This window comes from Argentina anserina, chromosome 5 (assembly GCF_933775445.1).
Source record: "Argentina anserina chromosome 5, drPotAnse1.1, whole genome shotgun sequence".
Classification (NCBI taxonomy): domain Eukaryota; kingdom Viridiplantae; phylum Streptophyta; class Magnoliopsida; order Rosales; family Rosaceae; genus Argentina; species Argentina anserina.
In genome coordinates this window covers 14,428,003-14,449,188 of record NC_065876.1, presented here as the reverse complement: position 1 = coordinate 14,449,188, position 21,186 = coordinate 14,428,003, and the positions used below count along the sequence as shown (strand labels likewise).

At 37.8% G+C, this 21,186-nt stretch overlaps 4 protein-coding genes across 6 annotated transcripts; 2 read left to right on the top strand and 2 right to left on the bottom strand.

The window, feature by feature from the left end:
• Nucleotides 1–8,304: 8,304 nt before the first annotated feature.
• On the bottom strand, nucleotides 8,305–9,965 carry LOC126793238 (uncharacterized). The gene is made up of 2 exons (XM_050519700.1): nucleotides 9,789–9,965; nucleotides 8,305–9,267 (listed from the first exon to the last, which is right to left on the bottom strand). Exons 1-2 carry the CDS (start codon nucleotides 9,944–9,946, stop codon nucleotides 8,715–8,717), a joined length of 711 nt encoding a protein of 236 aa, XP_050375657.1. The 5' UTR covers nucleotides 9,947–9,965; the 3' UTR covers nucleotides 8,305–8,714.
• A 159-nt stretch (nucleotides 9,966–10,124) lies between these two features.
• LOC126793231 (phosphoribosylglycinamide formyltransferase, chloroplastic) lies at nucleotides 10,125–12,215 on the top strand. The gene is made up of 5 exons (XM_050519694.1): nucleotides 10,125–10,525; nucleotides 10,775–10,886; nucleotides 11,397–11,573; nucleotides 11,663–11,789; nucleotides 12,074–12,215. The coding sequence occupies exons 1-5, from the start codon at nucleotides 10,159–10,161 to the stop codon at nucleotides 12,185–12,187; spliced, it is 897 nt and encodes a 298-aa protein (XP_050375651.1). The 5' UTR covers nucleotides 10,125–10,158; the 3' UTR covers nucleotides 12,188–12,215.
• Nucleotides 12,216–12,805: 590 nt separating this feature from the next.
• LOC126793239 (probable ribosomal protein S11, mitochondrial) lies at nucleotides 12,806–14,356 on the top strand. Its single transcript, XM_050519702.1, has 2 exons — nucleotides 12,806–13,051; nucleotides 13,488–14,356. Exons 1-2 carry the CDS (start codon nucleotides 12,940–12,942, stop codon nucleotides 14,051–14,053), a joined length of 678 nt encoding a protein of 225 aa, XP_050375659.1. The 5' UTR covers nucleotides 12,806–12,939; the 3' UTR covers nucleotides 14,054–14,356.
• A 335-nt stretch (nucleotides 14,357–14,691) lies between these two features.
• Nucleotides 14,692–20,670, bottom strand: LOC126793214 (protein CYCLOPS-like). Of its 3 annotated transcripts, none has more exons than XR_007672036.1 (13): nucleotides 20,270–20,670; nucleotides 19,919–20,157; nucleotides 19,326–19,375; nucleotides 18,953–19,093; nucleotides 18,719–18,767; nucleotides 18,565–18,617; nucleotides 17,568–18,262; nucleotides 17,133–17,176; nucleotides 16,973–17,021; nucleotides 16,551–16,599; nucleotides 16,098–16,226; nucleotides 15,584–15,713; nucleotides 15,201–15,347 (listed from the first exon to the last, which is right to left on the bottom strand). XR_007672036.1 is itself a non-coding variant. In XM_050519673.1 (12 exons), the coding sequence occupies exons 2-12, from the start codon at nucleotides 20,102–20,104 to the stop codon at nucleotides 15,221–15,223; spliced, it is 1,572 nt and encodes a 523-aa protein (XP_050375630.1). In that variant the 5' UTR covers nucleotides 20,105–20,157; nucleotides 20,270–20,664; the 3' UTR covers nucleotides 14,692–15,220. The 3 variants fall into 3 exon arrangements, 1 of the variants encoding a protein (XP_050375630.1); XR_007672037.1 differs by having other exon boundaries at nucleotides 15,240–15,364; XM_050519673.1 differs by lacking the exon at nucleotides 15,584–15,713 and having other exon boundaries at nucleotides 14,692–15,347; nucleotides 20,270–20,664.
• Between the last annotated feature and the right edge of the window lie 516 nt (nucleotides 20,671–21,186).

Sequence of the window (21,186 nt, the reverse complement as noted above, 5' to 3'; positions counted from 1 at the left end):
TAGTAAATAGGGTGCCTATTTTACATTAGGGTATTTTAGGAAGTTTAGGAGTGTGTATCTAAAAAATTGTAAAACAATAAAGTAATTTAGTGGTGTATTATTAATGGTGTGTATCTAGTAGTTAGGCATGTGTGAATACAATTTCAATTGAGAAAAACTATCTTTTATTCTAAGAGAAAGTAATACGCATCAGAAATAAGGAGAAATATCATATTTATTTATTGATAATGAGACCTTTATATAGACATTACATCAAATATCCCGTAGAATCAGAGATTATATATCATTTCTTATCTAAACTAACAAATACTAACTATGACAAGATACACTAGGAATATTATAGAGGTAATTCTCTTACAACACTCTCACTTGTATCGTGATCTTAATGTGACATAGTTCAATAATGTTGCCTCGGTAAAAACTTGATCAAGCAAAACAAAAACCTCTTGAATAAAATAGAAAAATTAGTTGAAGGAGAAGAAAAACACAACGCACTAACTACAGTTGAATATAACACGTGGAATAAACTCCCTATAAAGTATGCAAAATAACTCCCCTAATCGGTAACTCAATTTTTTTTATGCATTTTTGGTGCAACTAAGCATCTTTCTCAATTATTTGATTCTTAAGGAACAAACTAGCTTGAGCTCGTTCATTAATTTGTGTAAGCTGCTAGCTAACTAATATTAGTATTGACTTTTTAATTTCAATGTCACTTTTGTCGTTATGAACGGATCCAGTACATGAATCCGATCTCTATCCAAATTCATAGACCCTTCAATATTTGTAGCTAGAATTGGACGATTTTGGGTAACTATACTACGATACTTAAAATTGGTAGCTAGTGACTTAGTTGGCCATATTGCATGGGTATCTATATATGTTCTTTTTGGTTAAAAGATGGGCACCTAATAGAACAACATCTAGCGAAAATGATCTTACGAGAATTGCTGGAAAAGACCAGGATATTATTTTGGATGGCCGGGGGGAGTTTTGTAGCTTTTAATTCTTAAAATGTTGTCAAATTATCCTTCACGATGTCCGACTCTTCCACTTTGCTTGAAGCAGAACTCTCACACCGTCACCATTTAGCTTTCTAAGAGGAATTGTGTCCGGCCTTTTCTTAGTTCCTTTGTAGTGAACAAGTCTTACTAAACTGATCAATGTACTTCAAATGTATTCGATCAACATCAATGTTGTGTCGGTAATAGACTCCGGTCGATGAGATAAAGTACCAAGTTACCGAAAGGAAAGATGGATACAGTTCATATAAAAAGAAATTTGCAACAAATATAAATAAAAACCATCCTCTCCAACTATAAGCAACCACAAACATTTCAAAACATCAATTCATGCCTTCTCTCCATGGAGCAGTCGTCTTCTTCTATATGCACCTCATGCAGGAACACTAGTAGTTCCAAGCAAGTCCCGAAATCGGAGAAGAGACCTAAGTGACTGCAGGGTAACCCTATTTCACTTCAACCTTATAGCTGGGAAGTTGAAAGACGCAGTCATCATCATTGAGTACAGCGAACGAAAAGCTCATTTCATAGAGGCTCAAACTGACTGAAGTCCTTTACATTTTCTTAACAAACCCTGACACTAAGTTTCTTACCTGTCGAGGGATTGCTATTGCTGTTGGTGCTCCTTTGGAGATCGACAAATGCAATCTTTATACACATTTGTTCATATTAGATTCATCATCAGCACAGCACTGACATTTCCTCCCCCATGCAAGACTTCCACCGGAGCAACTTAATTTGTGCAACTATAGAGATGCGGTCTCAAAAAGTTTGGCCGTCTCAAGTAAAACATATCCAGCAGGAGATTCATGCTCAAATGAGTCAAATCGACCTACCGTATATGCTGCTCTTATTGCTAGCATTTCTGGTTCTTTCCTATCGTTTGAATATCTGACCTTTAGTTTAGCTTTCATATGTAACAGTTACAATAAAACCTCTATAAATTAATAGGTTCGGAACTAAGAAAATTTATTATTTTAACGAGATATTAATATATTGATAAATTAATAATCTATTATTCCGGGGATAATTATTATTCTACCATTGTTGTGTCTTAGCCATATTAGGTTTCATATTAGAGATAAATTTACATCTCTGTAATAAATTAAGACTCTGAATCCTACGGAATTGTGATTATGTAATGTCTATATATAAACCTCTATATCATTCAATACAGACATAGTTATTCATTATGTACCATATTATCACGCACTTTACCCTAAAACCCTGAACTTTTAGAGCCTTAGAAAACTCTTTTTTTTTCCCGCTGGCCGCCCATGTCTCTGGCCTTCGACACCTTTTCCGTCGGTAACTGCCTTGCATGGCCCCGCATCTCCAGCAGCTCCTGCAGTCCCTGCTGACCCTACAGACCCCCCGCAGCCCCTTGCAGCCTCTGCAGACCCCCTACAGTCCATGTCGACCCTATAGCCCCTGTAGAACCCCCGCAGTCCTTGCATGCAACCCCACAACGCCACAGGGCTTCCTACGCATTCGCCTGGCAAAATTAACTTTTTGCCCCGCAAGACCCCATATCGAAGCATTTAAAATTGCTCATCTTGCATATTCACGCAAGCAACGCGAACTTAACAAGCAACATTTTCGCTTAAGAGAAACTACTCTCGTATTCTCCACACATTCAAAGATAATTTTTAATTAACGTTCCCGCTTTTGAACGTATAGATATATTATATTGGGCAATATTCGTCTTACTTCAATCTCCCTTCATTCTTATATCGCAGATGAGGCCAAACGAGGGAACTCGCCACTCTTCTCTTTGGTCGATGTTTTTCGTGTGACGATCCTGGGAGAGTCGCGATTGTTTTGAAAGGGAAGTTAATCGATTTCGTGTGGTCACCTGAGTGCACTGCTGTTTTGGGTGCGGTCATGAGTATCACTGTTTGCATCGATTTTTCTTATGACCATATACGTCACTCTTCTAATTTATGTTATACTTGAATCTAATCAATTCAGTATTTGTAGATGTCGTTGCCATCACGACTGAAATTTGACCTTCTTGATCTTGAAGACAAGGAATACCACCGTTGGGTTTCCGACATGGAGCTCGCTTTTGAGAGCCGAGGGATTCAATGCATGTTTGCCGACCCTCCTACTATTTTCCCACCTATGACCAAGACTTAAGCTCTCATCTTCATGAGACGTTAAATCCATGCAACTCTCAAGAGGCAATACTTGAACGTAAAAGATCCTGAAAGATTATGGTCATAAGAAAAATCGATACAACAACGTTCATGATAAGCTTCTCCCTGAATTGACCGTTAGATGAGATAACATCCATCTATTGGACTATAAGAGAGTGGATGACTTCAATCATGATATATTATGCCTGCAATCTAACTTTGGCACCGTTGGTGTCATCAAGACCGACCTAGATCTTCTCAATAAGACATTGGACACGTTTCCAATCAACTATGAGGTTTAAGCTCATACGTACCGCACTCATATGAGGAAGGGAAGATTCAGACTTTCGCTGACTTAATGGCGCTCTTGGCAAAGAAGGAGAGACATTCTGAGATCCTCCTCAACAATAACAATAGACCCGTTGGCACTAAAAAGATTGATACACCACAATCTAACTATGGGAAAACTCCTAAGGAAAATAATCAATCCAGCAACGCTCCATACCAGTAACAAAGCAACAATTCTCATCGTGGGAGGAACTAGGCCGTTCTCGGCCCAAGTCCTACTTTTGGACCCGTGATGGAGGCAGCGCCGCACATCCCCATCCCAAATCTCAAGGAGGCCGTGTGCCTCCTCATGCCTCCAATTCCGGTAACGACAAGTCTCCATACTTCAAATGTAGTTCCTTCAAGCACTTTAATCGGGATTGTCGAGCTAGCATGAAGATGATCAAGGCATACTCTGCCTACAAGAAGTTTCCACAATCTGAATCAAACTATGTGGATGAACCTGAGATCGAGACTCACCACATCTCCATGGAGCCCGACCCCTTACTTCCAAGGCTAAGCCTCCGGTCCCTAGAATGGACACTCTAGATTTTGATTAGCCGTTTTAAGCTTATTCTACCTTTATGATATCAAGTATTGTTATGGCCAACCGCCATTGTTATTTTCATTGATTTAGTAATAGTCTTTTAAATTTGGAATTAGAAGTTTGTGTGTGATGTATTAAAGATTGACAAATTTTTGAATTTCTTGTTTACAAGTCGATCTCTTTGAGAATTTTATTTACCTTACACTTAGCATGATGATCAACGTTTACAACTCGTTGTGGTTCTTAAATTGACTGCCTTTGGGTTACATGAGACCCCAATAATACTACATTGTGAATTTGACACTTAACATATGGAAAACAAGCCTCAGAATTTCAAAATTTGACATCGTTATGATCTCTGCTGGCGTTTCCGGCACATTTCTGGAACATTTTAACGACGTTTCAGGCCGTTTTGGCCACCTTATGGTTCGTTTCCGGCAGAAGTGCCCGGTTCCTGCCGGCGTTTCCAGTCGGATATGAAGCCCGGCCTTCTAACCGACCAGATTTCGGCCGTCGGCGACCGATTTTCCGGTCACCAGCACCACCGCTTTTCTGGCGGTTCTTCGCCGTTTTCTCGTTGTTTTTCTGGCATATTTCCAACATTATTTGTTGAAGCATTTTCCCACCAAAGTTTCATTCGATTTTGAGTTATTTGGACATGGTTTTCCGGTTATCTTTTCCGGTTTTCTCCAAGTCGTTTCTTAGCTCAAACGATTTTATTATTATTGGTGACCACCCGCACCAATTGGATGATTTTTACCACCCTAACGGTTTGGTATTCAATTGCTTCAATACCATGTTTTTCCAACTCTTAGGTTGAAGAATGTAGTCCTATTGCCATGCGATACATTTGATGGGATTGTCTTTTTGTTTCAATCGCCGTTCTTGCAATATCCTACAACGTATTGTCTAAAAACGTTCTGACGTTGACTCTCTTAATTTTATTATGGTGAAGACTCCTTGCAATGCCAAGTGTCTTGCTAATTGCGTAATCACCCACACTGTCCTACGACGCAGTAGTTGTTTTACGGATCTTAAGCAGAGATTGTGTTTTATATCTTCGTGCCTTACTAAGTTTTAACAGGTCATACATGCCAATGATAAATTTTCATTTTAATGCTTGTTGATAAGAGCACTTTGTGCGACGTTCTTAATATGTTTTTACCTCAATTTGTACTTTGCTTAGCCCTTATTGTTGTACTATTGAGTCATTGAGTCGTAGTAAGAGTCTTGGGCGGTATTGGATGCATTTTTGTATTTACTTGAGTTAAAAACGTAGAATTGGTGTAGAGTCCTAGTTTGAGTAGGAATCCTTGTAAGACTAGGAAACCTAGTTGGATTAGGAGTCTTCATCTTTCTACGTTTTAGTCGCATTGGCGATATTTTGATAATCATATTTGCATTAGGAATCTTTTTTAGACTAGAAAACGTACCATTAGGGAAAATCTTACTTGAATTTAAACTTTTATTCCGTAACTTTCCTAATCTTACTCTCCTATTCTAATAACTTACTTCATCTTTTTATATGAATCATCTTGTCTTTTATTATTTTCAGATTGTACAATGAAGGAAAAAAATAGAGAAAAAGTCAAGCAAAGGAGGAAAATAAAGAAAGAATGACACCTAGAAATGAGAAAAAAAATGAATTTATCAAAAGAGATTGCACCCACCAATGACAAAAATAAGTGAACGAAAAAGAGAGAAAGAAAAAGGGATAATGTAAAAGAGAAAGAATGAGACACTTACAAAAGAGAAAAAAAAAAGAATTTATCAAAGGAGATTGCACCCACCAATGACAAAAATAAGTGAAAGAAATTGAGGAGAAAAAGTCCAAGCTATAATATTCAAGGAGCCAAAACTCTTCTATAAATAACACATCATTCACAAAGAAAAATATCACTTCTCATTTGCATTCAAGAGCCAAAACTCTACCAAAATACTACCTCAAACATCCTTCACCAAAACAACAAGTCATTCTCCCCCATATACAAATTCTATCTCTGAAATCATAATTGAAGACACACCTCCAAGGTTCCTACAACGTGTGATTCTCGCAACACATCGTCATTGGACTTGCATTGCTCTTTTCACATGTGTTTAATTCTACACTTAGTGAACCAACACAAATCCTATCCACACCAACGTCGCCAGCAGCTCCAGCAACATCAACGTACACCTTGGTGTAGCTGTCAACACTGGCAGCGTAGATGATGCGTACGGTTCCGTCTCGGACCAAAATCAGTCATTCATAGGTCCATTCCCCCATTCTTTTGTGAAAGACACATTGAATGTGATAAATCAGAATATGTCCAGTCTCATAGGTCAATTTCAATGAGACTTACATGACAACTCACTCAATGAAATATGGTGAATTTAGTACCGTAGGAAATGTCTATATGTCTATTTTCCAGAGATACTAACAATTCAATTATATCTATCGTAGTGAGTTATGGCCGTTTTAGCAAAGTATGCAGTTTTGTCCGGAAATTTGCACGGTAGTCAACTTCGACAAAGCACTGTGAACTGCTCCGGTCGAATTGAGTTATGAACTTTATGTCATTGAAAAGCCACGGGTGTCTACTTCCTAGAACATTTTACGGTTTACTAATACCTATAGTGATGAAGAAGTTATGGTCGTTTAAGTGAGTGAAGATCATTCTAACCGAGAATTTGATTTTCATTGCAAACTCTTGTTTTGAATTGTTATGCAATCATGTTTTTTAAGATCTAAGTTTCGCTAAGTATAACATGTATGATCTAAAAATGTGTAGCTAAATTAATGATTAATCATTAGCCCAAAACTAGTTTTGAGAAGCATATAATGAACATTGTATACGTTGTTCTTTGTACTCCATGATTATGACACTAATCAGGGAGAGTTGTTTCATAGACTTCAGGGTGAGCTTACCTCACATGATGCTATTAAATATAGACGGAGCGTTGTGCTTTTTTCCTCTTCGGTCAAGCTATTGTTTTTCACCTAAGATGTTTTTATTTTGTTTGACAAGGTTTTTACCGAGGCAACGATATGTGCACCATGCAACCTAGACATGTGACACAAGAGAAAGTGTTTTGGAAGAATTATTATTCTACCATTGTGTGTCTTAACCCTATTAGGTTTCCTATTATAGATAGATTCGCATCTCTGTAATAGATTAGGACTCTGAATCCTATGAGATTGTGGTTATGTAATGCCTATATATGTGCCTCATATCATTCAATAAAGACACAATTATTCATTCTGCACCATATATTAATTTATTGATTAATTAATAACTTATTATTTATCAAGGTATAATAAATATTTTCTTTTACTTTTTCAAAGAACAAACTTTACTTTTTGTTCATGCATCACATTGTTGGATTTATCACGGATAACATTGTTCAAAATATTATATTGTCCGATGTATTATTTTATTTGATGATAATTAAATCAACCAAATTCTTCAATGAAATACTTATAAATGTAGAATTAATTATATAAATTATGTCATTATTAATTTATATATTCGATGGGGTCTATATGAACTCAAATTTCTATTATCTTACAAATTTAGTGAAATATTAATTTAACACGTCATCTCCGAGTCGAGATTATCAAAAAATATTATTTTAACAAAATTATTAATTAATCAAGTATTAATTTAAAGAAGTTCTACTGGCTTAATTTCCTTGAAATAGGAAAGACCGAAAGAGGCTTAATTTCCTTCCTCGAACTGTGTTTATTGGCTTACAAGTTGGGTTCTTCCTAGGTCGTAAACCAGATGAAACACAAGAAAGTGAGAAACTACTATCTCTTGTATGACCTGTATGAGAGCCTTTTTCTATTTCCAGGGAGTGTTGCAGTACTATCTGGCCGAGATGTTTCCCATCTCAAACTTAAGTGGCCACCGTTGGTCTTTCTGTTAATGAACTTAACTCTCTTTTCTTCAGTTTCCTTTATATTCTTCCCCAAACAACTTCATTTCTCATGAAAACCTGTATAACATGAATACATGATCCTACTACCTAAGCCCTGATGTCTAAAACCCACAAATCTTATAGATTGTCATAGATACTGCATTACTTGCTGCATATTTTTTTGATACACAATAAGATTATTATATTTAGATCAATTCCCTGTGATAACATTACTACCATATACTTTCTCAGACGTGAAAAGAAAAGAAAAGCTTGGTCTGGTATGCTTCTAATCAGCAACAATAGAGGAATAATTTAGACAGCCAAGAAGAAACAGAGAACTAAATTGTGCCTACTAAACTTTGGGGGACAATATGAAATTATTTCATCACAGCTTGTGCTATACCAGTCTAGAAAAACTCTTTCACAACCACAAACTTTGAACTGCATGACAAGCTGGATAAAGGCTACTTCAGATGCAACATGTTTCTTCAAAACAAGAGAATGCATTGCATTACAACTAATATACCACCATGATGGTGAGCAAAGGTAACACAAATCAGAGAGACAAGTACATACCTTTCAAACAGCATGGATCGATGAGATTCTATATCGTAGTGCTAGCTTCAACCAGCTACTTAATTCTATGACTATAGCAATTAGCTACTTGCAATTAACCTGTACTTTCTTTGGTTGCTTCCGTGAGAGAGGCCTTCCGTTCAGTGCGTGAAAGAAGTCCTGCAAAGGTCATTTCACCATACAGGTCTCCTCATAGAAGCTTCATTCCTCATCCTGAATATCATCATCTGCAGCCAGGAGATGATTCAACGAAACTTTTGCTCTTTTAGGTTCCCCTGAGGCTTCCTCAGATTGATCACCCTTCCTCTTCATAGTTTCATCCTTGGCATCTTCATGCTGGATTTTCTTTGAATGAGGTTCTTCATCTTTCTGTTTACCATTCGCATCTCCTTTCTCCAAGGATCTTTCACACTCTTCCAAACAAGAGCGGACTTCATCATTGCTAGCAAGCTCAAGAGGGGTCTTCCCTGCTTTAGTCTTTGCAGCGAGATCTGCACCTTTCCTAGCCAAATACTTGATAAGTTCCACATGAGACCCTTGAACAGAAAAGTGCAGTGGAGTCAGACCCTTGCGGGTGGAAGACTTGACTGAAGCTCCAGCAGAAAGAAGAGCACGGACAGCCTCTAAATGTCCCTTTTGCGCAGCAAAATGTATTGCCTTCATATCGTCCATAGCAGCAGCACCAACATCAGCCTTGTTCTTACACAGAAAATTCACCACTTCTGTCTGCCCAGCCCACGCAGCTAAATGTAGTCTTTGATAAAATTAATTGTCAAAGAAACAACTTTTGACTTCCACAAGTGCACTCAACAAACCATGCAAGAATTTTCCGGCAGCAATCCAACTAAAAAAACAAAAGAGCTAACCATCTGCCAAGCCGCCTGGTTACTCAAGCAATCACACATTTGAAGAAAAAAAGGGCCACAACTACGTATCAATAATGCATTAACCACTGAAATTTTTTCACCATATCAAATCAGATTTATTATTCATTACGACAACAAAATATCCTGTTTTCGATTGATTCTGTATGCTATAGTCACGATTGTGCTTTTCAACCAATCTAATTGAAAATTCAAAACTTTAGCACAAACCCCCCAATTATATGTGGTAGTACTAACCTAACTATCTCAGCTCAAACTCATACCCATCATCACATTCAAAATCAAAACCATTCTACAGACATTAAGCTAGATCATTGAAAACACAATACTTCAAAATACGAAGCGCAATTCATTGAATTGAACAACATAGTAACAAAAAGAAAAAGGATACGGAGTTCTAGAGTGCTTATCTCTCCCATTCACCTTCAAAGGGTTGGAGCTGACAATCACCTGAACTTGACTCAGGTCGCCCGACCTCGCCGCCACGTGCAGCTCCTCTTCTTCTCCGCCTCCGCCTCTCCCAGTCGTAATCTTCCTACGATTTCCCATCGTTTTTTTCAGCACAAAATTTACGTTTCGGACCAAAAAGTGAATTATGAAACCAACAATGGACCCAGATTTTACCAAGAAATTAAATGACAATACTGCCCCTACATATATATTTCCCTGCAAAAAGTCCAGCAGCCTCTTCTTCTCCTCTGTTTGCTCCATTCTCTGAACTTTTTGGGATTCTGGGGTTTAGGGTTTTAGTGCTTGCATCGATGGAGGTTCAGCATCTGCTGTCTGGGTTGTGCTCAACTCCATTGGTTCAAAACCCCAACACCCAGTTCGTAGTGAAGTTTCCCTCTTCTTCTTCTTTTGCTCAGTCCCAGAGTTGGGTCTCCTTCAAGGCCTGCCCTTGTAGTTCACAGAGGGCTTTATCTAGGAATGTGGTGGAGTGCAGGAGCAGCAGAGAGAGAAGTGGGGCCGTTGCTTCTTTGGATAATGGAGATTTGAAGAATGAGATTAGGCGGAAGAAGCTTGCGGTGTTTGTGTCCGGTGGAGGCTCTAATTTCAGGTCTATTCATGAAGCTTGCGTTCGGGGTTCGATTCATGGCGACGTTGTTGTCTTAGTTACTAATAAACAAGGTATTGACAGCATTGCTTGTTCAACTTCTCTTCATGTTTTTGTTTAGTGAACATGGTGTATTTGATTTCATAGTTGACACAAGTAGTAGAGCTGTTCGGATTTCTCGTCATTGTGTTACACTCATGACTTTGTTAAATTTGAGTATTCCGGAGCTTTGGAAATGTATTTTGCATAAAGGGCTTGTGTGATTAGAGTAGTATCATGTTCATTGATGTGTATTGTACCTTATTGTAGTTGCAACTTGACAGGTTGTGGAGGTGCGGAGTACGCAAGAGATAAGTGCCTTCCAGTTGTGTTGTTTCCCAAAACTAAAAAAGAGCCTGACGGAATATCTCCAATTGACCTTGTCGCTGTCCTCAGGTCAGCCTCTTCTATGAGATAAACAGTTTAAGTTGTCATGTCAAGTATGTATATCTCTCCGTGGTAGATTTCAAGGTTTAACCATCCTTTTTGTTATTTATGTGCAAAAAGGATGCTTTTATAGTTTTTGCTAAGACAGGAATGAACTGTTAACTCAAACTTGCACTGTGAGTTGGGGATTAGTTGCATGACTTGCATCTCATTTGGCTGTATTTTCAGTACCTAGAAATGATCTTTGCGTGTTTTAATTTTACAGTTTAATATCAGCTTCTTGACAATTTGTGCAAATTTGAAACACATTCAGTTTCGAATGCTTTTGAAAATCGCTATCTTCTTCAATGACTACATTTCAGTGTCTACTCTCGTTGAAATTCCTTTCGTATTTCTAAGCTTTTGGATATGTCTGCTAATTGAGGGACGATGCTAGCATTGCTAGATAATCTATAAGTAGGCCCTGTATATGATTGTGCTTTTTGTTGTTGATTACATTTTCATGGCTTATATAAACAGGAAACTTGAGGTTGATTTTGTTCTTCTGGCTGGTTACCTACAACTTATACCAGTAGAGTTGATACAAGCTTTTCCCAGAGCCATAGTGAATATCCACCCAGCTCTTCTTCCTGCATTTGGAGGCAAAGGTAACTACGGGATGAGGGTTCACAAAGCAGTCATTGCTTCTGGAGCAAGGTATGCTATTAGTTACCAAAATCCAATCATTTTGATTTTTGTTTCACTGTAGCGAGTCTCCTAATAATGTATCTTTTACTTTGGTCCAGATATTCAGGCCCTACTATACATTTTGTTGATGAGCATTATGACACTGGACGTATCCTTGCTCAAAGAGTTGTCCCGGTGCTTGCTAATGACACTGCTGAGTTGATAGCTGCAAGGGTTCTTAGGGAGGTAATGCAATTTTATGTTCCACGTATATTTGTAATTTGTTTATTCATCTGTTTCACCAACTAATTGTTTGATCGTCAATTGAAGTCAAGGCTCTTATGAGACAAAGAAAAGGAAATTGATATATAACAAAAGGATGCTCTACTTTAAACACATATAATCCTTTCTGAAAGAGCTTTTTCATTTGTTTAATTTTGCATAAGATCCTTCTGGAATGATGGAATCATAAATTTGCTATTATGTGCACTATGCAATATACTTTCTGACTTTGTTCTGAACTGATGTAGGAGCATCGCTTATATGTGGAGGTGATAACTGCATTATGCGAAGAGCGAGTAAGTTGGAGGGAAGATGGTGTTCCTATCATCCTCAGCAAAGAAAATCCCAATGAATACAACTAGCAGAAGAACAATCACACAAGAGAAATCTTTGCTAAAGAGAATGCAAAGAGGATTCCATTTTTGATCAATTATCCGAATTTGTGCACTGGCCCTTTCAGTTTGTTGGAGCCATCCTACAATCACACAATGGGGCTGAAAAACAAGCTTCATACATACGAGTAACAAAGGTTTTTTTTTTACTTTATGTATGAGACTATGAGTAATTGAGGGAAAAGGCTGATAGGGTGTTGTACAAGTATTTCATGTATTGGCCGTATTGCAGTAAATTGCACTGATTTTTCTTCACCAGAACATCTTTGTAACCCAATTTCCAAAATCATTGTGATATTTAAACCTCCGATCGTTGGCTCCTCTATTAAAAAGGAAAAAATAACTCTAATTGTTGGCAAGAAAGTTAAAGAAACATTCCAAAGGCAAAAGAAGTGCCCAATTCATTTCATTTGCTGAATGCTTCATACTGAAATTAACTCATAAATTGAATATATGTTACCAACACTAATTTGGTCATTTTGTAAAGGTGTGCGATCTAGCTCATCAGAGAGGGGAATTGACCATAACGCCCTCTCCCTTCTCTAAAAGACTAAAAACGACACTAGTCGCGGCTCCTCCTCCTCCTCCTCAGCCCTCACTCTCATTTCCTCCTCCTAGCTAAGATTCATACTTTTCTTCAATCTAGAGGTTTGTTTTGATTTGGGTACTTTTGTTGCTTCAACTGATTTTACTTTAGTTTGGTCTTCATTCAGCAACAAGTGATGTTCTCCTCTCTGTCTCGGCTGGTCCCTCGCCATGGCGGCGATCTCACTGCTCTAAGGTCCTTCTCCTCCTCCATCTTTAACTTCTCACCCTCACCCCCACCCCCACCAGGCAAGTTCTCTCTTCTATCTTCCCTTGTGTCTCCTCATGTCTAGTAAGTTCGATTTGTTTTACAATCTTTCCAATAATCAAACTCCATATTAGCTTTTATCCTACTTATCTGCTTTATGATGATTTTTATTTTTGTCGATGCAATTTGAGCTACTAATTGGGAGATGCTTAACTGGATGTTGATAATGATATAATGCTAGGGTTCTTCTGATTATCTACATGATAGAAGAGAGAACTAGGATAACAACCCGATATTCGTTGTACTCCTATCTTTAAGATTAGTGAATCTAAGTATTTCAGGCACTAGGATAACAATGTTGCCATAAGTTGGTCTGTTTGTAAGACTAGTTTGATGGAAAAAAAAAATGGTGAATGGAGACGCTTTGATGGAGGTCTGAATTGCTGGCGAATAATTGAAATAATGTGGCGTTTGCAGGTTTGTCAGAGAGTTTTCAGCAGGGTGCTAATGCTTCTGAGAATGTTCGGACCAGAAGGGAGTTTGATAATGACTCAGGGTTTCCCAGAAGGAATTCCAGGTCGATGAACTTTGTGAGGGAAATTATAGACCAAGATGAGAGTCAAAACAGAGGCAATATTCAGTTTCAGGTCCCTACCAGACATATTGAGCAGAATGCTGATGTAGTCCACATCAAGATTTTGCGTAATAATACTTTTGTTACTGTCACGGATTCAAAGGGGAACAAGAAACTTGGGGCTTCAGCTGGATCTGTACCAGAAATGAAAGGAGGAGCAAAATTGTCTCGGTATGCTGCCGAAGCAACTGCCGAATATGTTGGACGGATGTCTAGAAATTTTGGGTTGAAATCAGTTGTGATGAGAGTAAAAGGGTTTTGTTTTTTCAAGAAGAAGAAGACAGCTATCTTGAGCTGGAATAATGGCTACACTAACTCCAGAGTGGGTCAGAATCCGATTGCATACATTGAAGATATCACCCGAAAGCCCCATAATGGATGCCGGCTCCGAAAGCAGCGTCGTACCTAGATACAGTATGCTCTCCGTTGACCAAGTGTTACATGTGCGTGGCTAAAAGCATCTGGTTAAAATTACTGAGGTGAGTAAAAACTCGGTGGTGGCAACTACCAAATAAACTTTTTCTAGAAAACATTTGGCATTGTTTTCTTAAATTGTTCTTTTTTATTTCACTTCAATCCATATCTGATTTTGTAGTCTATTTGAAGATCACTTTAGTCGGTTTCGGATATGGATTTTATGATTATTATTATTATGTAGCTGATTGGAAACTTCTGTGGCCGTATTGGTGATACAAAGTTTATCTGTTCCTATTGTGATAAGTACTTATATTAGGGCATGTTTATAAAGTTGTATATGCATATTCACTCATTGCTCTTATATATTAGCTTGCCAAAAACTTCAGTTAGTTCACAACAGTGTTGTTCAGATCTTTGTTGCAAAATGGTCCTTGTCAGTTGCTGGGAACTGGGAAGTAGTATTAATATGAGTCCGGCCTCATACTTGTTATAGTCATGGTTTGCTTGTCTTACAACTAAATTCGATATCTTTAGACAAATCACCACTAAGAAACTACTTCAGCACAGTTTTTTGGGTCAATTAATGTCTTCTTGATGGTCTGTCATGGAGTTAACTTCATATATGCTTCATTCTCATATCTACAGCTTGCCAAATGCTTCATTCGTTGCGATTAGTTCAGATATTGGTTTATACTCTGCTCAGATCCATATATTGGTGAACCATACAGGAAAGTGTTGACAGCATTTTTGCTATGTACAAAATGCTACACTTTTGCTATTTGCAAAATGCAAGAATTATTGCATTCCTCCAATATTCTCCTCTTAACACGTTAAATCAACTCAAAATAAGATAGTTCATGGCTTGAAATGCAACTCCGTTGCACAAGTTAGGAAGTCTTTGCGTCTGGTTTACCAGCCAAATCAATTCCTGGTATGAGATGGCAACGCCATGGATAGGATGCAGTGCTTTGACACGAACATGCTGTGCTTTTCAGTAGTCTTATTGTCTGCAACCGCAACTTTGTCCCGGAAATGCATGTCCACTTTATTTTGAGAGTTCCTTCAGGTAATGCATGACGAGATGTGCCTGCACGCACTACACCATCGAAGTTCATGAATATGTTGTATATATTACAGGAGGCTAACCATGGTTACCATGTTATCCAATCTTGCCATTTTCTGCAAGGATCCTCTCGATCTCTTCTAAAAGGCGCTCTTTCTCATCCGTCAATTCTTCGTTTTGCTGCTGAAGCTCCTCTATCTGCTTTGTCTGCTCGGAATCCTTCCTGAAACAATTTAGCACCTAGTTGAGCAACAGACATACAACATGAATTTACATTTTCACCTCAATCGAAGGACAAGTTCCAAAAGATAGATGTCCTTCCCAGAAGAAAACGATTAAACTAGAGTAAAAATGTATAGGTTTCCACTTCCAAGTTGTTAAGACATGAAAACAAATCATGAACATTAAAATCAATTCAGACTTGAAAAATCATCCAATGATTTACATAGGACTACTAACCTAACTGCTCAATCGCAATTTAGGAAGGAATGGCATGTCCCAAATGTGAAGACATTGGACCCAGCAATCAAAATAATGCTGTAAGCTCACAGACTATGGAGTCTGGATACTCCATATATTTTTCCCTTTCCTGCTCTTACTTGAAAAATTATGTGTATTCCATTAAGTTGATGAACAAACACACTTAGTACTCTACTGATAAAAAGTTAACATTATTCAGAAAAGTAGACCCAACTGCTTCCGAACTTGAAGCTATTTGTGAGTTGTCTGTTCCATTTTACAGTTTTATACAGACACTATATATTATCCATGTCAAACTGTTGCTTCAATATGGACATCGTTATCCAATAAACAGTTCTTTCTATACTTTCTTTGGACACTAGAACATCCTAGCTATATGCAAATTCAATAGCTGAACTATGATAGAGTAAAAACCCCCCTCAGAGTTGCTTAAAACTTGGAAACATCCTAAATTGATAATACTAAGTAAATGAAAGTGAGCTTGTTCCTTTACCTATTCATGAAGGACAAGTTAAGTTTTAGGGACCGGACTTCCTTTTCAAGATTTTCACACCGCTTCAAGACAGATTGCATATCTGATGGGATTAATGGAGTTGAGTACCTTTCCTTTGCCTCTGCCATTCTACACAACCAAGAAACTCAAAATAAATAAAACTGTCATCTGTAACTACTTGTAGCATTTCAGAAATAGATGATGATTGTTACCATGTTAAGTAATCCCTTTACAATCAAGTATAATTTCCACACATGAGAATCCAAATCAAATGAAGGCTATTTTTCTTGGATTGAAATAATTGAATAGAAACAAAACTCAATTATTATTCATTTGTTTGACTCAGACCAACCCATTGTTAAAACACAAAGAAAACAGAAAAAGGAAAATTGTGAATAGAAGAGTTTTATGCTGGGAAAAACAATATACTCTCCCCAAGTTTTAGATACGTACTTGCGTGATCTCTCCACCCTCCGCTTTTTTGTGGCATCCTCCTTATCTCCTGCACAACCGTTTTTATGGTTAGATAGATTATGAGACTGGTAGACTGCAGATTATACAGTAATGCATCTTTCAAAAATGTGTTCATGCAGGGAAGTTTAGGAAAAGGTTTCCAAAACATGGGCAAAATAAAAAGTCAGATCATATATGTCCGTCATCTGGGGAAGTAAAAATGTTGGTAAGTCCACATTGATAACCTATCTGTTATATCATATGCAATCATACAATCAGGTAAGTTCTGATGACCTCACAAGTCACAAACTAAGATCAGTATTGTGCTTGAATAACTAAAAACAATTTGGCTCTCTAGTAGGTAACATCCAATAGAGATCCAATTTTCAGGGGGATAGTTAGTCTCAAACATGATTGATTACCTGAAATGGCTGATGTCACAGATCCATATCGCTCTAAGCGTGCCCCCGTCTGTGAAAGGGGACCAAGAAAATTGGAACTTAGGTAAACATTTTGAATATTGGCTCCACTCACATGATTAGTTTGCTACCACATTATTCATAATAACATAATGGATTTTACCTTTTGATCATCTTTCAAGTTGCCAATTATACGTTCTCTGATATCTGCAGTTCCATGGGAAGGGACTTTTATTGCATGAAAGAATATTAAACTTAAGAACATGCTTCCAAGGTTTAAGTATTTATACTTCAGTAAATTGTAATGTTAGCACAAGCAATCAATATCGTTTCGGTAGACTTATGAAGGTTAGGATATGCATCATTAAAATATGAAGGCACAGTTATCGTCTGTACTTATAAGTTATAGCCTGTTCCAGATCAACTTTTAAAGTTGAAGATTTGAAGTACAATGTTTCCTCCTTTGTTCAAGCAATTTGAGTTTAAACCCCATTCGTCTAACAGCTTGTAAATGTAGGGAATGGTGCATCAAAAGGGAGTGACAGACAATAATTTTCATTGGATTGCATGCATTCTAAGTACACGTAGAGAATCTCACCTTTCGATCTAGAGCCATTTTCTGAACTCCTATTACCAGCTCGTTTTAGTGAACTTTCACATATGCTCATAGTTTGACTTGAGTTGCTGGGACCATCACATGCATCAATCCCAGATGAAACTACTGGTGCTGCAGCAGATGATTCACTTTGTGATGGTTCTTGAGAATTCCTGCTCATCGGGTGGTTTGGATTTGTGAGATTCACAAAACCTTCCATCTCAAGATCCAGGGGTCCTTCAACTTTGTTCATACCCCCATGATCATCAACTTCCATAGTGGATACTTCCTGAAAAGTTCTCACCATATCTTGAAGCTGATTACATTGCACTTGATCAAAACGGGTGTTGACAACAACTTCTTGACCTGGAAAAATCCTAGTGGAGCTATCATCCTCTGCACCTTTTCCCATCTGGTTGCTAAGCTTTTTGCGCTCTAACGTACCCTTTAGCATGCTCACAACAGATGATACTTTATCCATGTCCCCCATTTGAGGGGCATCAAAAGTGGATGACGATGAATTGGATGAAGAAATGAAGGTTCCCATCTGGTTAGGAACCTCACATATTGAAGGAACATTGAAGCCATTTGAGAATGCAAATTCTTCTTTATCTATATTGTTATAATTCCCTGAAGCATTTTGCAGCCCATCCGTACCTGTTGGCGGTTGAGAGTTTTGCAAGGCTACATATCTCTTCCTGCATACCATTTATACAGTGTCAGTGGACCTAATCAGATGATGCAAGATAAACCAGATGTGAAATCTAAGTAGTGTTCTTGGATTTCTTTGTATAGTTAACAAACAATTTGCATACACAATTCATAAAAAGTAATGAATCGGTATCTCCACATCACAATTAAAAAAACAAATTGGTATCTCAAAGCAGAGGGCATGAACTGAGGGCTATGAAGGGCATAAATACTGCTAGAGTCAATAGAGGGCTCAAAATAGGAGACAGTTGAACAGAAATTAAGTGGTTAAGCAAATGATATACCATACCGCAATTCAGATGAACGGCTTCTTGTCATAGGTAGGGAACTGTGAAACCAGGCCTGTAGTCATAGCAAAATATTAGAGACGGCCTGAATAGGAATGGGATCACACATTGACATAACTGAATTGTCTGAATATGAAAAGATCAATGTCAACACGCCTTAGCCAAGTATAAGTCACTAGCTTGCATTCCTCTTTCAACACCAAGCCTGATAATAAAAAGAGACCAAACTGAATTAATATATATAACTAATTCTGATAAAGTATCAATGTTAATTTGTGAGAAAAGCATGATGTGGAATAACATCTAGAGGTGCATACGCAGAACTTGGCAGAAGGAAGTCAAGGAACATACTATATTTAATGAAAATCTATTTGAAGGAGAAGTAGCCACCTGTTAGAATGTTGATTGAGGTCAGCTGAGATCTCATCAGGCATGGGGTTATATTGTGGAAATAAAACTTCATTGCTTCTTTCCTTTTGATGTAGACCGATAGGTTGGTGGGCAGACAAACTAGCAATTTCAGTGGATATCCTGTAATTTAGAAAGTAGTAAGAGCTATCAATGAGCAAACCACAACAATCAAATTTAGGAAGTTGTCCGAGGAAAAAATAACACATGAGAAGTTTTCGAGATCACAAAGCAGTAGAAAGTTTGAGAGAGAGAGAGAGAGAGAGAGAGAGATTATCCTAAAGGTGTAGGCGTGTAGCAAAAGCTTGTTAGAATTTATCAGAAATAATGCTACTAGTAATGAAGATCTAGTTACCTCCTTGATCGAGTTCGATGTGCAATGCTTGAGGAATTAAAGGTATTATTCTGCAAGCAGATACATGTCAATCAGTAATATGAAGAAAATCAAAAATGGGTTCAATGAGTAAGGAAACCAATTAAAGAAAAATATACATGGAATGAGTTATGTTCTTCTGGATAATATCTCATCAAGATCTGATAACTCTATTTCACTTTTGTTCCCTTTGGCTTTGTTAACTTTTAACTAATAATTTGTATATCAGAGTATTGAAAGATGGAAAAATTCGGCTGCTTTCCAGTGTGTCTAAAGCTGTAGATTGAGACCAAAAGACTAATGTAGCAAGAAACTAGTCAGTGGACTGGGATCATTCAAATATATACACAGATAAATTGCAGGCTGCAGAAAGGATGCTTAATGTTTCATCAAGTTGCTTAAAAGAGATATCTGAAAATTTGGAGCAAAACTATAAAAGAGAGACAACAAGGTGCCATGACCGGTGTTGAAAGTGAATGACCAGCTGACTATAAGCTAGATGTTATCAGACTTTTCATGAATATATGTTTGCTAGCTAGGATTAAAGTAAATATACAAACAACTTAGTTGCTTGCCTCTCCAGTTGTGAGCCAGCTTTTGAAGAGCTCCTCGCTATCTGCACGAAAATTTTGTGACAAGTTCTTGAAGCCAAGCATCTCCATGGTTGGTAGAGGGGTTCCATTTGAGCTCTCCATATAAGATCTCAGGATCAACTCTTCACTAGTATTCCTATAGAAGTCTGAAAGCCCTCTTCCTTCCATCTTTCTTTCACTTCTTTAAACCCTTAACGAGTTCAAACTCCGATAACTGCTTTCTGGTTTCACAAAAGAATCATTTACTTAGCTTCATCTAGATCATTGACCAGCCGGAAACAAAAAAAAAAAAAAACTCAAGCAACTCAAAAGGGTCAACTATATTATGTATACCTGCAAGCTATCTTCAATCACACCATAACAGATAGAGTCAAACTGTTCCAGGAAGGTTATGATCCCTTTATTGCAAGCCGGAAGAACCACTTTCGACACAAGTTGAGTAGTCGGCAAGCAACTCAGTCTAGACAACAATTAACATCAGCTATGTGAACAAACTAGCAATAAGACCAACTGGGAATCATTCAAGCCTCAAAGCCAATCAGTATATGCCAAAGAAAAGGTCTAAGCGCCAAGATCATATGTCAGACCCTCCTTGAGACATTTCTGGGCTGTGGTCAACAAAACTAAACTATTATAAAACATCTGGGAATCAATCACTTAGGGTTGCCTAAAAGATTCCTTACAGCCATGGATTGTCTTTTCCTTCCCATCTTGAGGCAGTAAGTCACTTGTTTAACAGGAAGAGTAAGAAATGGACTAATGCAAACCAACATTTAATCTTCCACTAAAACAAAGTGCCTTATATTCATGACCAATTACAGGTTTCTTTCTGGGTTTTGTTAATTTAAGCAGAAAAATGTGCAGGAGTCTGGGTATGACCTTGATACAGCAAAGAAATGATGACAACAAGGAAAGGGACTTCTCGGTTTGATTTGTATTTAAAAACTGTAGCCGTTGAAGATTTTTTTTTCCTGTTCTTGTTTTGGCCATAAATATTTTGTGACAGATACAGACAACGTGGCTAGTTAGTAATTCTTGATGCGGAAAACTTCGTTAAGTAAACTTCCTCACCCGACTCGTTTGACTGGAGCGGGGTGTTGGGGGCGGGCGCATGATTCTACAAGTGGTGCTTAATTGGGGTTGCGATGTCACTATGGTCTATGGGTGTTTCTTCGATTCTCGTTGTCCCTCTAACATACGATTCCAATGGAATTTATAGTGATACTTTGGTGAGCGCCTTGATTACTTAC